The sequence below is a fragment of the Manis pentadactyla genome, chromosome 3, assembly GCF_030020395.1.
Source record: "Manis pentadactyla isolate mManPen7 chromosome 3, mManPen7.hap1, whole genome shotgun sequence".
In the NCBI taxonomy this organism is placed as follows: Eukaryota; Metazoa; Chordata; class Mammalia; order Pholidota; family Manidae; genus Manis; species Manis pentadactyla.
The window spans coordinates 154,000,433-154,015,936 of NC_080021.1; the positions used below are offsets into that span (position 1 = coordinate 154,000,433).

At 41.4% G+C, this 15,504-nt stretch overlaps 1 protein-coding gene across 4 annotated transcripts in view; it reads right to left on the minus strand.

Moving 5' to 3' along the window:
- Nucleotides 1-3,518: 3,518 nt before the first annotated feature.
- Nucleotides 3,519-15,504, minus strand: part of PIP5K1B (phosphatidylinositol-4-phosphate 5-kinase type 1 beta) — a 385,124-nt gene continuing 373,138 nt past the window's right edge. For 3 of the 4 annotated variants that reach the window (XM_057498597.1, XM_057498594.1, XM_057498595.1), the window contains 3 exons: nucleotides 14,122-14,245; nucleotides 7,755-7,852; nucleotides 3,519-3,724 (listed from right to left, as the gene is read on the minus strand). In XM_057498597.1, the coding sequence (XP_057354580.1) occupies nucleotides 3,574-3,724; nucleotides 7,755-7,852; nucleotides 14,122-14,245 (373 nt within the window). In that variant the 3' untranslated portion in view covers nucleotides 3,519-3,573. Of the gene's footprint in view, nucleotides 3,725-7,084; nucleotides 7,329-7,754; nucleotides 7,853-14,121; nucleotides 14,246-15,504 lie in introns of those variants that run through there. The other variant, XM_057498596.1, reaches the window with a different exon arrangement.

Genomic DNA, 15,504 nt, shown 5'->3' on the forward strand with positions numbered 1-15,504 from the left:
CTTAGTGTCGATTTCTTACTCTTTTTTCATTTTCTTTTGTTTTGTTCTATAGTCTACAAATAAATGAAATCATATGGTCTTTTTCCTTCTCTGCCTAGCTTATTTCACTTAGCATAATACTCCCTGGGTCCATCCATGTTGTTGCAAACGGCAGGATTTCTTTTCTTTTTATGGCTGAATAGTATTCCATTGTGTATATGCACATCTTTATCCATTCATCTATTGATGGACACTTACGTTGCTTCCATATCCTGGCTATTGCAAACAGTGCAGTGATAAACACAGGGGTGCATTTATCTTTTTGAATCAGGGATTTTGTTTTCTTTGGGCAAATTCCTAAAAGAGGAATTACTGCATCCTATGGTATTTCTAGTTTCAGTTTTTTGAGGAACCTTCATACTGCTTTCCATTGTGGCTGCACCAAACTTCACACTTGATGAACATGGGTCTTCCTTTAGAGGTAGAAATGGGGTTTATTAGTATATGGGGGCAGGTATAGCTTAAGAAACATTGTAAACATATTATTTAATACAAACTTTAAAATTGAAAGTTGGCCAAATTATTTTTAGAAGCTATGCAATAGGTAAAATATAAGCATTGTAGGGGCCAAAAAAAAAAATTGTTCCAGGGAGTCAGAACCCACAACTCTTGTAACAAAAATGACCATTTTGATTAAGTTCAAGGTTGAGTACAGGATGTCATAAATAATAGTGGGGGGGTTTGATTATCAAATCATGCTGGACATAGGGTAACAATATCTGTCATGTTCTGAGTGCTCTGCATGTGGGCCCACATGCCACAGGTTAGCTAGCTTCACTTCACAGACAAGAAAATTGAGGCTAGTGTCACAAGTCAGTGACCAAGTTGGATTAAATCATTAGAGGTTTGATTAAAAAACTGCAGGTTCTCTTTTCTATACCCTGTTGCTTTCTATCTTCAGAAGGAGATAAATAAATCATTGTGGATAGCTTTTATTTTCTAGTGGCTGATGGCCTATACCCCAAGGAAGCTGAACAGAAAGTTTTCTGAAATTTTATTACACATTTTCTTGCCTCCTTTAACATATTACAGTGAATATTTACAATATTTTCCTGAAAGTCACCCTTAACATGGATGATAGCATGAATGTGTTGATGCTCTCAGGGTCCAAGGTGTGGGGGCTCCTGGCCCCACACTGTGGGGCTTTTCCAGTTTGCTTGCCAGGGCAAGATTTTTATTCCTCCCCCTGGTTCTTGTTTTTGTGCTTGCAGGCATTTTTCTGTCTTGAATGGAATGTCTCAGGGCCTCAGAAACCAAATAATTAAATCAGTTAGAATTTTGTATATAAAGGGCCAGCCTTACAGGGAAAGTACTAAGAGCAGATTCCCTAACTTCCATTTTCCTGTTATGGCAGCCCAATTACATACCTCTGACGTTTTTTGTGTGTCCCAAGTGAATTCACCACTTATCCAAGTTCTAAGGAAGTGAGGTACAGTGAAACTTCATTAGAAGCAAGAGATAGACATATAGACACACACACACACACACACTTTTACTTATTTTCTCACTGGTACTAACCACACTTAAAAATGATCACTGGACCAAAAAATAATTTTATTTTGAAGAAAGGAAGTATTTTAAATGTTCATTTAAGCATTTGTTTATATTGTTCTATTGTTAAAGAGACTTCCCATAATGGAATGTGGTTTTGGTCACTGCAAAAACCTTTGGTACATATTTGCATAGGCTTGTCAGTAATAAGTCTTTAATAAGACAAGGTTGAACTGAGCCATGTGTATGTAGTAACAGTGTTCTTTTTCATTAACACGAATACCTTTTGATTTATGTGGCCCTTCACAATTTACGAAGCACCTCCTCAGCTCCATTACCTAGCTTATTATACTACATTTGTTAGGCAGGAAAACAGACATCAGCGGGGTGGAAAGAGAATAAGGCCAGTAAAGGGACTCAAAGAGTTAACCAGTTAAAAATAGAAAGCTCAGAAGGCCAGGAGCAACTTGGCCTAGAAGTTTGAATACTCCCGGATAAAGAAAAGTATCTTAGCATAGCCTATGTTTTCACTGCATCAATTAGTACATACCATTGTAAGATTTACTTTAGCATCTGCTAAAAGGCCCAGCTTATTTAGGGAGAATTCTATCTTAAAGCTAAGATTGAATTTTAATCAAATGGATAGTGGCTCAGCCCACCTTGGAGGCAAGGCCAACAGTCTTGATTGATATGCTTCCAGACAGAAGCTGATATCCTGGAAAGGAATCAAAGCAGTATATATTTCTTGTGTTAAGTTAAAAAAAGAAGAAACTTTATGTCTTAACAAAGATGAACATTCTGGGACAATTTGGCTGGTCCACACCTGGCCCTGTGTTGCATTCCTGAAAATCTTCAACTGCCTATAAAACCCCAGACCCTAAACCTTTCAGTGTACTCCTCTCTCTAAGGTCACCTGCACTTTCTAAGTGTGTAACTTTAATAAAACTCTTTCCCAGCCTTTCAGTGTGCTCCTCTCTCTGAGGTCGCCAGCACTTTCTAAGTGCATGCAGCCTTAAAACTTTATCTCAGCCTTTCAGCGCGCCTCTTGTGTGAGGTGGCTCACACTCCCCTTTCTCCAAGTGTGCACTTGCTCTCTTTAAATAAAGCTTAAACCTCTCAGGGCGCATTTCCTCCCTGAGGTCGTCTGCACTTATTCTCTCTTTAAGTAACTTTAAATAAAACTTTTACTCTGCTTCATTACTGTGTCTCTGCCCTTCAATTCTTTGTTGCGGTGGGAACAAGAACTTAGGAAAATACACAACGCCTCCCCTAACATATTCATTGAACTTACACAGGTGTTTTTTGGTCCCTCTTGTCTTTCGGAGAGTTTTTGCATTTCTCAGGCCTGTGTTGCAGCAGCTAATTCTATACTGATGCTTAAATTACTTAAATCCTCCAAATACTACACACACATATACTTAAATGTGTTTTATACATATATCTGTATATATGTTAGAATGGACATCACATCTCCCTGAGTTACTCCATGCAGGCCACTCTCCAGCAGACAGAAAGCACGGAGACTGGGGATTCGGGTTGGGGATTTCCGAATTGTCATTGACACTTCAATATAAAGGGCTTAGAAATGTTTACATTTTCAAGAGGTGTGGGAACATTCACAGGCTACTCTTCAGTGAGTCTCATTTTGAGAGAGAATGGGGAGGTCAGCAAGCTGCTCTTCATGTAGTTTTTGCAGTAAGTCCTTCAAAGAATGAACAGGGAAATCAATTCATTTCTCTTCCTGCAATTTTTCCTTTGTATTATTTTTGTGTTGTAATGATATATAAAAAGGTATAATATGTGGACATCATTTAAGATAAGGGATATCAATGTGAGGAAGAAAACGGGACAATCCAAAAAACTCTGGAAATTAAAAATCTGAACTTGGGGGTTGGAGGAGGCAATGTATTCCTTTCACAGAGCTGTTACATACAATGCAACTGTCCTCAACAGGAGGAACAGAAAAAACTAGACACTCAGCTGCAGAATGAAGCTTGGGTCTTAGCTTTACAGCTTTTAATGTCTTCAGAATTGGGCTGGTCATCAAGTGCCTTTTCCAGAATAGGCCAGAGAGGATAAGTCCAATTTGGTTTTCAGGGCTTCAGTCAGCTCTGTAGCCAGCAGCTCGTGGAGGGATACACCGTCGTGGGAGTACACCCAGTTTTTCCCTGTCCAGTCATAACGCTTGGGTCCACTGCAAGACAGAGTAAACACACAGTCCGTGAGGACAGCCTTTATAAGAAACTGATTCCACAGATGTTGCACCAAGAAATTGACTGGAGTGAAGCTCTAGAAAGTAATTCTTACTGAGGCATATATTTGGCTTCTTGTCTTAGAGTTTATTTAGGAATAATTACATAACTTATCCTCTGGCACAAATCATAACAATTCTCAAGACCTGAAAACACCTTGACCCTATTGATGAGTCTCCATGTATCACATTCTGATCTTTTTTTTTTTTTTTTTTCCGTTTTATTTTGTTGTGGTTCTCATTGGCTATTTTATTTTTTTATTGAAGTATCATTGATAAGCAATCTTATATTGGTTTTAAGTATACACACAGTGGTTCAACAATTACCCAAATTAATAAATCCTCACCACCACTAGTGCAGTTACTATGTCAACATAGGAAGATGTTACAGAATCATTGACTATATTCTCCATGCTGTACTTCCATCCCCGTGACCAACTTATATTATGATTGAGAATTTTTGCATCACTTTATCCCCCTTATACTTCCTACCCACCCATCTCATCCTCTCCCCCATGGTAACCACCAGTCCATTCTTAGTGTCTATGAATCTACAGCTATTTTGATCATTTTGTTTTGCTTTTATATTCCACAAATAAGTGATATAATATAGCATTTGTCTTTCTCCACCTGGCTTACTTTACTTAGTACCCTTTGGATCCATCCATGTTGTTGCAAATGGCAGGATTTCCTTTTTTTAATGGCTGAATAATATTCCATTGTGTATATGTACTACATCTTCTTCATCCACTCATCTATTGATGGATATTTAAGTTGCTTCCATATCTTGGCTATAATGAGGAGATAAACATAGGGGTACATATATCTTTTCGAATCAGCGATTTTGTTTTCTTTGAGTAAATTCCTGTAAGTGGAATTACTGGGTTGTATGATATTTCTATTTTTAGTTTATTGAAGACCCTCCATACTGCTTTCCACAGTGGCTGCACTGACTGACACTGCCACCAACAGTGCAGGAGGGTTCCCTTTTCTCCATGTCCTAAACAACCCTTGTTATTTCTTCTTTTGTGTAGTGACCACTCTGTCTAGTGTGAGGAGTTATCTCATTGTGGTTTTGATTTGCATTTCCCTAATAATTAGCAATGTGGAGCATCTTTTCATGTGCCTTTTGGTGATCTGTATTTTTTTTGGAAAATGTTCAGGTCCTCCACCCATTTTTTAAATTGGGTTGTTTTTTTGGTGTTGAGGCATATGAGTTCTTTATGTATTTTGGATGTTAACCCCTTACCAGATAAATCATTTATAAATATATTCTCCCATACTATAGGCTGCCTTTTTGTTCTGATGGTGTCCTTTGCTGTACAGAAGCTTTTTAGATTGATGTAGTCTCACTTGTTCATTATGCATTTTGTTTCCCTTGCCAGAGGAGATGTGTCCAGTAAAAAATTGCTCATGTTTATGTTCAAGAGATTTTTGCCTATGTTTTCTTCTAAGAGTTTTATAGTTTCATGTCTTACATTTAGGTCTTTGATCTATTTTGAGTTTGTGTATGTGTTAGACAGTAATCCAGTTTCATTACCTTGCATGTAGCTGTCCAGTTTTCCCAGCACCATTTATTGAAGAGGCTGTCTTTTCCCCACTGTATATCCTTGTCTCCTCTGTCATATATTAACTGATCATATATGCAGGGTTTTATTTCCACTGTTCCACTGATCCATGTATCTATTTTTGTGCCAGTGCCATAGTGTTTTAATCACTATAGCTTTGTAATGACAAATCAAAAACTCTAGAGACCAAGAGATCTCTGAAATAAAATAATTTATTGAGCCATTACAGATGCAACTAGAAGGACTAAGTCCTGTGACAGGAAATTACTGCTTCGCAGCCAGTTAACAGGAACAAATTGCCTGCTCAACTCAAGAAACAGGGCACATTTATGAGGGTTTAAGGAAAGAAAGTTCTTCAAGTTCACATGGGCTACAGATAAGGAAGGCAAATTAACGTGAAATAAGGAAAGTCCTGGGATAGCTAGTTAGTCCAGAGAGAAGGCTCATGGATTGGTTGCTGATGATGGTCAGACATGGTCATGCCAAGGGGGATGTGGTGGTCCAGAGAACACTCTAGATGATTGTTGAAATGACTTCATCCAGGAACGTGGAGTTTCTGGTTAGCTCTGTTCCACAGCTATTGACTGATGAATTTGTCTTGTCTCTCTCCCTTATTCTTTGGCTCTTGTGTCACTTAATTTAGGACACTTCAGAAGTTTTGCTTGTAGGTAGTATAACTTGATATCAGGGAGTGTAAGACCCCCAACTTTGTTCTTCTTTCTCAAGATTTCTTTGGCTATTTGGAGTATTTTGTGGTTCCATACAAATGCTGGGATTATTTGTTTTAGTTTAGTGAAAAATGCCACTTCTATTTTGATAGGGATTGATTGCACTGAATCTGTAAAGTGCTTTGGGTAGCATGGCCATTTCGACAATATTAATTCTTCCTATCTATGATCATGGAATATCTTTCCATTTATTTGTGTCATCTTCAGTTTCTTTCATCAATGTCTTAAGTTTTCAGAGTACAGGTCTTTTATCTCCTTGCTTGGCAGATTTTACTTCCACATTCCCATCATGCATTACAGATTAAACATGCCTGAGGTACGATCTTATTGCTGGTAGGTGTGTCCAAATACAATATGGACTTTTCAGTCTCCAGGTGCAATGCAGAGGGAATTCTGTTAGTGGAGCCACCACAGCTGGTTCTGGTGCCCTGCCTGGTATTTACAAATCCACCAGTCTCCCAAGGTGATGGCTGGATCTGAGCTGATCCACCCAGCTTCTTGGACAGGTTCCTCTGGAGATGAAGGATAAAAATCTGCAGTCCTCATGCATGGCCATGGTTAGGTCAGGACAGCTGTTTGAGGCCTGAGAGAATAGGCTATTTGGCCCAGGCAGGGCAAACCACTAACTTCAAGTAAGCTAACTGGGTCTAAAAAGTAATATGATATGTGAATAGGGCCTTGCTAGAAATGATAGTGATTTCTGGAGTTGTTTTTGTTGAATCATAATATACTTTCTAGATGAGGCTGGGATGAAGGAGGCATATGCTTCTTTTGAACAACTAATTACACATCACAGCACAGTAAGCAGTGTAATTTTAACTGCCTAAAAGTGATGTCAACATGGGGGAAGGGGAAGAGTTGTGATTTTTTTTAAAAATGCAAATACCATTGGGCTTTCAAAGAATTTCAGGCTGGGTCTGGTTATATTTGGGCCCTTCCAAGTTCACAGCCAATATATTCTCTCTGGAATGGATGGCCTGGGCTAATGGATGGCCCAGGAAGGTCAGTCTGAGAGCTTTTTGTGAGTGTCTCTTTCACTTTCTTACAAATACTTCAGCAGCAGCTGGATGGATGAGGGAACCTCTCCTCCTGCATGTTTCTCAGGCCTTGAGACACAGTGCAGGCGGTCTCCAACACAATCTTTTATTCTGCTAGTTTGAAAGCACATCAATGGAAAAGGCAGGGGGATTACATGCTCGGAAGTAGCAGCTTAAAATGCTCTCTCACCTCCACAGAGCACACAGCCCAGTTCTGCAAATAGAATTAAACTTTTAGCTGATACGCTCAAAACACACTAGAGGTGAAATGTTAACTTGCTTGCAAGACAAAGTGCAAATTGTTCAGATGCTTCAATATCAAAAGTAAGTGGCTTTTTAAACAGTTGGCAATGACTTAATAGAGAAAAACTGTCTAGGCTAGGTGCTGAAAAGTTACACTTTTTGCTTCTGATCTTAACACCCCAATATCTGCATACAGCAGCCAAATTATCACCAGATAGAAGTTATATCACCAGAGTAAACTCTCCTAGTGAGAAGGAGACATGCTGTGAAGTGTCAGAAAAGGTTTAATATAAGAGATACTGACACCCCAGGGCAAAACCTGTTAAACAGTCCATTTCAAACAAATGTCACATTTTAAACAAGCTTAAGAACGACATATTCTGACCTCAAAACATACCTGGATGGCGAAGATAGCCAGATTTGCTTGTTTGGAGTCTGCTTGTTGATCACGTAGGTTCCTAGATCCCCACCTAGTTTAATTGTTAAAACACCACTCTGGTGGATCAGGTGGAAAACATGAGGAAAATAAAACAAGACAATGTTATCACTTTGTAATAATTGCTTCATATTTTGTTGCATGTCAACACTCTCCATTTCTAGAAGTAGAGCAAATACACCATAAAGAGATGTCTTTAATTTAATTTAGTATTTAGAAATATGAGATCATGCAGAAAGAACATCACTCTCAGAATCAGCCTCTGACTAATCACAGTAATACTTGTATCTCACAGTCCTTCTGCTCCTTCTCAGTGATGCTGGCAAGATGAGAATTACCGTAATTCCACTCTCTGAGGTGAGCAAACAGAAGCTCCATGTGTTAAGTGACTTATCTGAGGTATACAGCTGGCAAACGGGAGGATCCCGGCTGCTGCCCTGGTTCCCTCGTTTACCAGCCAGAACACACCAGAGGTCGTTAAAAAGTGCAGTTTACCCGAGTACCACGTCCGCACAAACACTGGACAGGACAAGTCCAAAATGAGAAAAACAGAGAAAGGCAAGGACGAAGGAAGTAATCAAATCACCTGCTTTGCTTGTCTTAAAAGAGCAATAGCTTCAGCTCTGCTGGTAGAAGGCAGACATTCTAGACTAGGGTCTTTATTTTCAGACACTTCCCAAGCACTCATAAGCTTTTCAGACACTCCTCAGACTTTACAAGAGCCTTGAATTCTTCAAGAGGGGTTGGTCCATCTTAGCTCAATAAATGGTCATTTAAATTTGAAAACACTGCTTTAACAAGGAGCCCTTTACTCCCAAGGTCAGAGGTCTCTTTAGCATGCACAGGATATTAAAGAAACAGCTATATAGCCAAGCACCCTTTATTGGAGCTGGTGAGCAAGAGGGAGGCTCTGCTGTCCCCCATCCCATGCATGACCCACAGAGATACACTGTGGCCCTTCTCTGCGCCTCCTAGAGCCCCTGGCCAACCAAGGGGCCCCGAATAGCTTTGTGCTTGATTGGTAAAAACAAAGAGCTATAGAAAAGGCAGAAGGAAGTACCAATAATAACATAACTGAAATGCATGGGATGGGAACTCCATGGCGTTATATTTTTAACAGCACTTTTTTTCCTGATTAAAAAAGAAATGAAAAATTATGGATACCGGGAATACAGATAGTATAAATAAAATGAAACATCAATAAAAATATTAACTACTATAATTCAGTACCTGTGTTGGACATCTTGTGTAAAACTGTTTCCACCATGACTATAACCATCAGAGGTGGGAACCATTATCCCAATTTTACAGATGAGGAAAACAGGGACAGAGTAATAAAGAATACATTGCCATTGGCACAGCTGATCTTCAATCCAGGTCTGTCTGCATCCCCAAGAGGCAGCTCTTCCCACTCTCAGTTCCATTAACCAGTGATAGGAGCTGCTCATTCTGAGGTATCAGCTGCCAGTTTTCAAATGCATTTCTTAAAAGGGCTAGAATCACAGTGTATGTAAGTTTGTTTTTTCAAAAATTATTTTCCTGAAACCCACTGTTTTGGTAGGACTGCCTTTCATTTACTTAAAAGTGTCTTAAAACTGCACAGTTCAGTAGTTTTTAGCATTTCACAAAGTGTTTTCATCAAGCATACAAACATCGTTCTGTCTGATTCTGGATTATTTCCATCACCTCTGAAATAAACCCCATGCCCATTAGCAGCCACTCCCAATTCCTTCCTCCTCTCCGACATACTTTCATGGCTTATTTTCCCATGAGAAATCAGGCACAGGGAATCAAGATGTGATTGTTTCTAATTTGACCTATTTGCAGCCCTGTGTACTGTACCCTACACTCTGGTGCAGTTGCAGTGGCAAGGGCGGGGGATGGGGCAGAGATATGAGGTCTGCGTCTCATCAAGGATGTCTGTTTCCTCAGGACATCTGTGCCACCTCCTTCAGAGACAGTGCCAGAATGGGTGCGCAGAGTTTCGGCACCAGCTCCTCATCACAGCCTTAGAACAGGGGACCCCATCGGGATGGTGGATACAATCGCTGAAGGGCAACATCAACACTTCCCAACCCCAGGTCTTGAGTAACCCCAGGTCTTGACTGACCCCAGAGCACAGACCACTCATTCACAGAGAGCATATTAATAAAACAACCACGAGTGCCCTTCTAGATGCCCAGGCCCCAAGTGGTTCCTCTGTCTGGTACCTTCTCTGCAGAATCCCCTCCCCAAACAAGACCAGCAACTCATTCCACTCCAGGTCCCAGCTGAGGCACCTCTGGGAAGATTACCCTGACACCCCTCAGCAGGGACCAGGGTCCCCACAGCCTCTCTGCACTTTCCTCACTGCATCCAAGCTGCTGGCTTATTTGCTGGTCACCTGCCCCCATCCCTCCACTACTTTAAGCACCTTGAGAGCAGATCCTAGCATCTTCAGTGTCTTAACACATCCATTCTTTGTGAAAAATACTGGTTGATGCAAAAATACACTTAATGGGTGCATGAACAGGCCAATGATGACCAGGCGCTGTAATAACATGAACCAAAGTTAAGGGCAAGTGATGCAAGGCAGAAAGTCTCCACACTCAGCCACCCCCACTTCCAGTGCATTGGACATAATTAGTTCCCCTGGAGCCTGAAGCGGTTTCCAAAGGGAGGTGGCAAGTGGAGGAGGGAAACTGACTGCTTTACTGGATCACCAGGAGTTCTTGCTTTGGGAGCTGTCTGTAAGGAGACCAGATGAAGAGGGCGTTTTGGTTACTAGTATTAATGAGCAATCTGAGACTGTTTTGGGAGTGTGGGCAGACTTAAATGCAGGGGACGGGAGGAAAGTTGAGAGATAGCAAAATATTTAGTAGCTGCTGAGACACAGCGCTAACCAGTCGGAACAGATCCTGGCCACAGCTGGTGAAGTCATTGCCACCAGTCTATATCAACCCTTCACAATGTGGGAGCAAAAAGAGCAATCTCTGTTGTCACCACCTCATTTGCAGAAACATACATGGGATAGCCTGTTGAGTCAGAGGATGTCATGTATGTGTGGCTTCCCACACTCCAAAAATAGACACTGACTTCCCCTTAAGAAAATCAGACTAATGAATGTGAAACCCTTAAAAATATTTAATCCTCATGTAAACCTGGAGAAATAATGGAATGTCACCTTCACAGCTGAAGAACCTGCCACTCACAGAAGTTAGATAATTAAGGACCCTTAGAAAAAAAAAAAAACAAATCCTGGATGTGGAGCCAGAACCTTTGCCTCCATATCCAATAAAATGCCGCCTCTGTGCAAATATCTGTAATCTGGGGCCAGAGGTGGTCCTCAGGGGTCTGCAAACAGCCCCCTTGAAGCTGAAGTTGTATTCATAGGTATGTGGTGAAGTTTTTCTCAAGAGGGTCTATAGCAGCCAGATTCTTAGAGGGGTGCCAACCCAGAGAAGGTTAAGAAACCTTGCTTTGTGGAAGTAAAATGCTGACAACTTAGTGAATGAAGAGCATGGCAGCAAGCAGATTCTAAATAAAATATCCAAGAGGGCAGGGCTCTACCTGGGGTAAAAAAGGAAGGTGGCTTGGAGGTAACTCTTCAGCTAGTGAGATGCTTCTCAGCATCTGGATTTTTCTGGTTCCAGTGCAGACTCTGCAGTTGCCTAGCGACGGGAGCTGCTTTCTGCTCTGGCAGGCAGTCCCCTCTGACGGTAGTGCCTGTAAGGGATGAGGCCTGACCCAGACACTGACTTCCAACATTCGCTACATATCTGATGGGATAAGCACACACAGCCAAGAAGCCTCTTCCACCTCCCACTCCACAGGGACAAAGCAGAACAAATGTGGTCTTGGGTGTATCTGGACACCAGCAGCTTTCATATATCTATCTGGCCAGGAGCAAGTTGATAAACATCTGTGATGCCGAGTGGCATCAATTAAGGTGTGTTTTGGAAAAGTACGTGAACTCCATTGCATTGATGTAGTGAGTCAACATCTATTAAGCCCCTACTGTATATTTAGCAATGTTCCAGGCCTTGCGACACCAAGGATGGACAGCGTCCTGGAGGCCAAGGAGCTCAGTCTAGCCCTGGGAGCTGATGTGTCAATAGTGATAACACAGGGTGATCAGTACTCCCCAGAATGATCCTCAGAGTGCTGGGCAGGGAAGGAAGGGTGATATCTGCCTGGAGTATGAAGGAGGGCTTCACAGGGGAGGAAACATCCAAGGCAGGGCAAGACTGCGCTCCTACGAAGCACAGATAATAGTGTTCCAGGTGTTCTGTTGCCGATAATGTACTTTCAGCTGATTTCTATATGGAACACACACGTTAGCTCCTACAGGACTCTCAGCAGGAATTCACACCTTGGGGTGGGCAGCATTGCAAAATAGTTAATCAGAAGTCCAAACTACAGAGGAGCTACTGCTGGCTTTGGTTTCCACATCCACACCAGAGAATTTCCTAATTGGCAAATGAGTTGTTAGAAACAGTTTTTCCCTCATGAGTAGAATGACACTCAAGGTCTATGGATCGGCTAGACAAACACAGCAGCCTCTTCCCGAGCAGGAGTAAGCACAGAATCTGGAAGGCCCAGCGGCCGGCTGACTCTTCAGAGAGACACTCGGGGTAGGATCCAGCTAAGGTCCTGTGATCTACCACTGCCCAGGAGCTTTGGTAGCCTGACTCAGTGACTGCATCTAGCTGCTAGAATACTGGTACCTTTGCCTCCAATGAAACATTCACACAAAGTGCTTTAGTCAGGCTGGGGCTTCACTAAGCCTGTAAGGACGGGGGTGTGTAACTGTTTCTGTGGCAAGGTAATAAATGTGGGCATGTTCGGCAGAGTTCAGCCTGAGATGTGGTTTCCCTCTAGTGCAGCTCCCAGTAGGGAGGCTGGGGTTGAGGAGACCTGTAACTGCTCCGGCTCTCACCACCACAGATGGCCAAGCTGGGGAGGCCCATCTGCAGTGGCTCCAGGCAGCTCTGCTTTCTGAGGTCGGCTGTAAGCACTTCTGAAGCCCTGCCCCACACGGCTGCTTTTTCTGGGGCTGGCAGCAACCACTGAAACCACCTGGAAGGCATTCGACCCTTTCCTGCCTTGGTGCCCCTGGTTTTACTGCCAAGTCCCTCACTGTCCTTACAACCAGGCAGGCACTTTCTTTTAGGTTCTGCTGCCTGCTCCACGTGGTGGAGTCCCTTTTCTATCCAGGGCTCCTACAGCATTATCCAACATTATTTCTATTATGTTAGCCTGACAGCTGGTTGTGCTAAATAATTCCACGGTTTAATTAAAAATGCACACTTCATGACATTTCCTGGTATTAATTAATTGTCAAGATTATTAACCTCTGTGGGGGATTTTCTCCTACTGGCAAAAAAAAAACAACTCTCCCTTGAGTAAGACCTAAGCAAAATTCTAAAGCGAAAGGTTGACCCTTGCTCAAGTCTGCCACCTGGTGACCAGTTGATACACAACAGCACTCCCTTGGCAGGATCTGGGGCCCAAATTTCACCCAGGCCTGGTTCTCACCCCAACTGTATGTTAGGATCACCTGAGAGTGATTTTAAAAACTTAAAAAACCCCAGACCCCACAGCCCAGACCGATTACATGAAAATCTCTAGGAGGGACCCAAGGAACCCAATAGAATCTTGGGCACCCTGGGTGAGCTTTTAAAAATAGGCTTCCTGGGCAGTGTAGCACAGAGAAGACAAGTAGTGACTGTATAATATCTTACTATGCTAATGGACAGCGACTGCAATGGGGTGTGTGTGGGGACTTGATAATATGGGTGAATGCAGTAACCATGTTGCTCATGTGAAACCTTTGTAAGATTATATATCCTTTATATATAAACCTTTTAAGATTATAAAAAAAAAATTGGCTTCCTGGGAATGCACTCTAACCTAGGGCACTAGAATCTCCAGAAGCAGGGCCCAGGTCTGTGTGGTCTGAACACCTCCTGGCAGTACCTTACCCTGAGTAAGGTCTAGCAATCTAGTCCTGTGGTCTCCAAGCCTGCAGGATGAGAGGCATCTTGCTAGACAAACCTATGCCCAAGTCCCTCCCTGATTTACCTTCAAGGATATCAAGTGAAGCATGAGAACCTGAGCAGACATGAGGCTCAAAGAGGCTGAGTGACTTGCCCAAGGTCACAGGGTCACAAGCCTGGCAGAGCAAGGCTGGCACATGAACGCTAGTCTTTTGGTTCCACCAATAACCACAAGCTGCTGGATGCTGTCACTGTACTAGAGGGGAATTCTTTATTTTAGTGAAATATAAATTTAGTGAAAATAAAATTCTTAGGGAAAAACAGAAAAATGAAAATAAGCAAAGAGGTACCCCGAAGGAGACATCATAGTCTTCAAATGTGTAAGGTTTGTCTGCAAGGTCTTCAAAAAACTCTGCTAAGGAGTCCAGTGTCTTTTCTGCCAGCCTTTCATAGGTGGTCTCATCCAGAGAGTTGCTGAGGAGACACAGAAATAACCAAAAATATATGATTACCACACTGCTCCATGTTATTAACATCAATTAGTTTTTATTTAAACTTTAAAAATATGGAAAATAGCTAACATGTATTGAGTAAAAATTTAAATGGCATAACGGGGCTTACAGAGAAGTAAGCCTTCCTTCTCAAAGAGGCCATACCCATCCCCGAGTCAACTGTGATAACAGTCTCCTCTGTTTTACAGTCTTTTTAATATACGAATGAAGCACCTTACAGCTTTCATTTAACATGTCTTGGAAATTATGTATTAGCACATTTTCATAGTAGTGTTTTATGTTATTTATTCAACATGTTTCCTTTAGCTGACCTTGAAGTTGTTTTCATTGCTTTTGTTATTAAAATTTTTGTTGGGCAAATTACAAAGTGGGAGAAAATATTTGCATTATATTTATCTGAAAAAGGACTTATTTCTCGAATATATGAAGAACTCCTACCAATCAGTAAGAAAAAGAAAACCCAATGGAAAAATGGATAAAATATTTGAACAGATTTCATTAGCAAAGAGATGGCCAATGAACATATGAAAATATGAAAAGGTGCACAACTTTGTTAATATCCAGTAAAAGACAAATGAAAAAAATCATAATGAGAAACCACCAGAATGGTTAAAATGAAAGAAACAGATAATATCAAGAGTTTACTAGCAAGTGAAGCATCCAGAACTTTCAGATACTGCTGATGGGCAAGTAAATGGGACACTGGGCAAGTTTGTTGGGACATATCTGCTGAAGTTGAATAGTCATATGCCATCAAATCCACTCTTGGGTATATACGCAACAGAAATGCATACCTAGGTTCATCAAAAGACACGCACTATACTAGAATGTTCACAGCAAAAGTACCTTAAAGCCCCAAACTATAAACTGCCCAAGCACGCATAAGTAATACAATAGTTAAGTTGTGGTATATTCATACAGTGGAATACCATAGAGCAAAATAGAACTGCTTATAAATATAACATATGTTATGTAATGATGGATGAATTTCATAAACACAATGGTGACTGAAAGAAGCCACGCAGAAATATATTCAATGTCACAGCTTATATAAAGTAAAAAAACCAGCCAAAACTAAGCCATAATGATTGGAAATCAGAATGGTAGTTACTCTGGGGCAGGGAGGGGTTGATAACTAGGGGCAAGCAGGAGGCTTGCTTTGGGAGCTGGTGTAACATTCTGTTTCTTGAGCTATTTCTTGATGAGATATTTAGCTTTTGA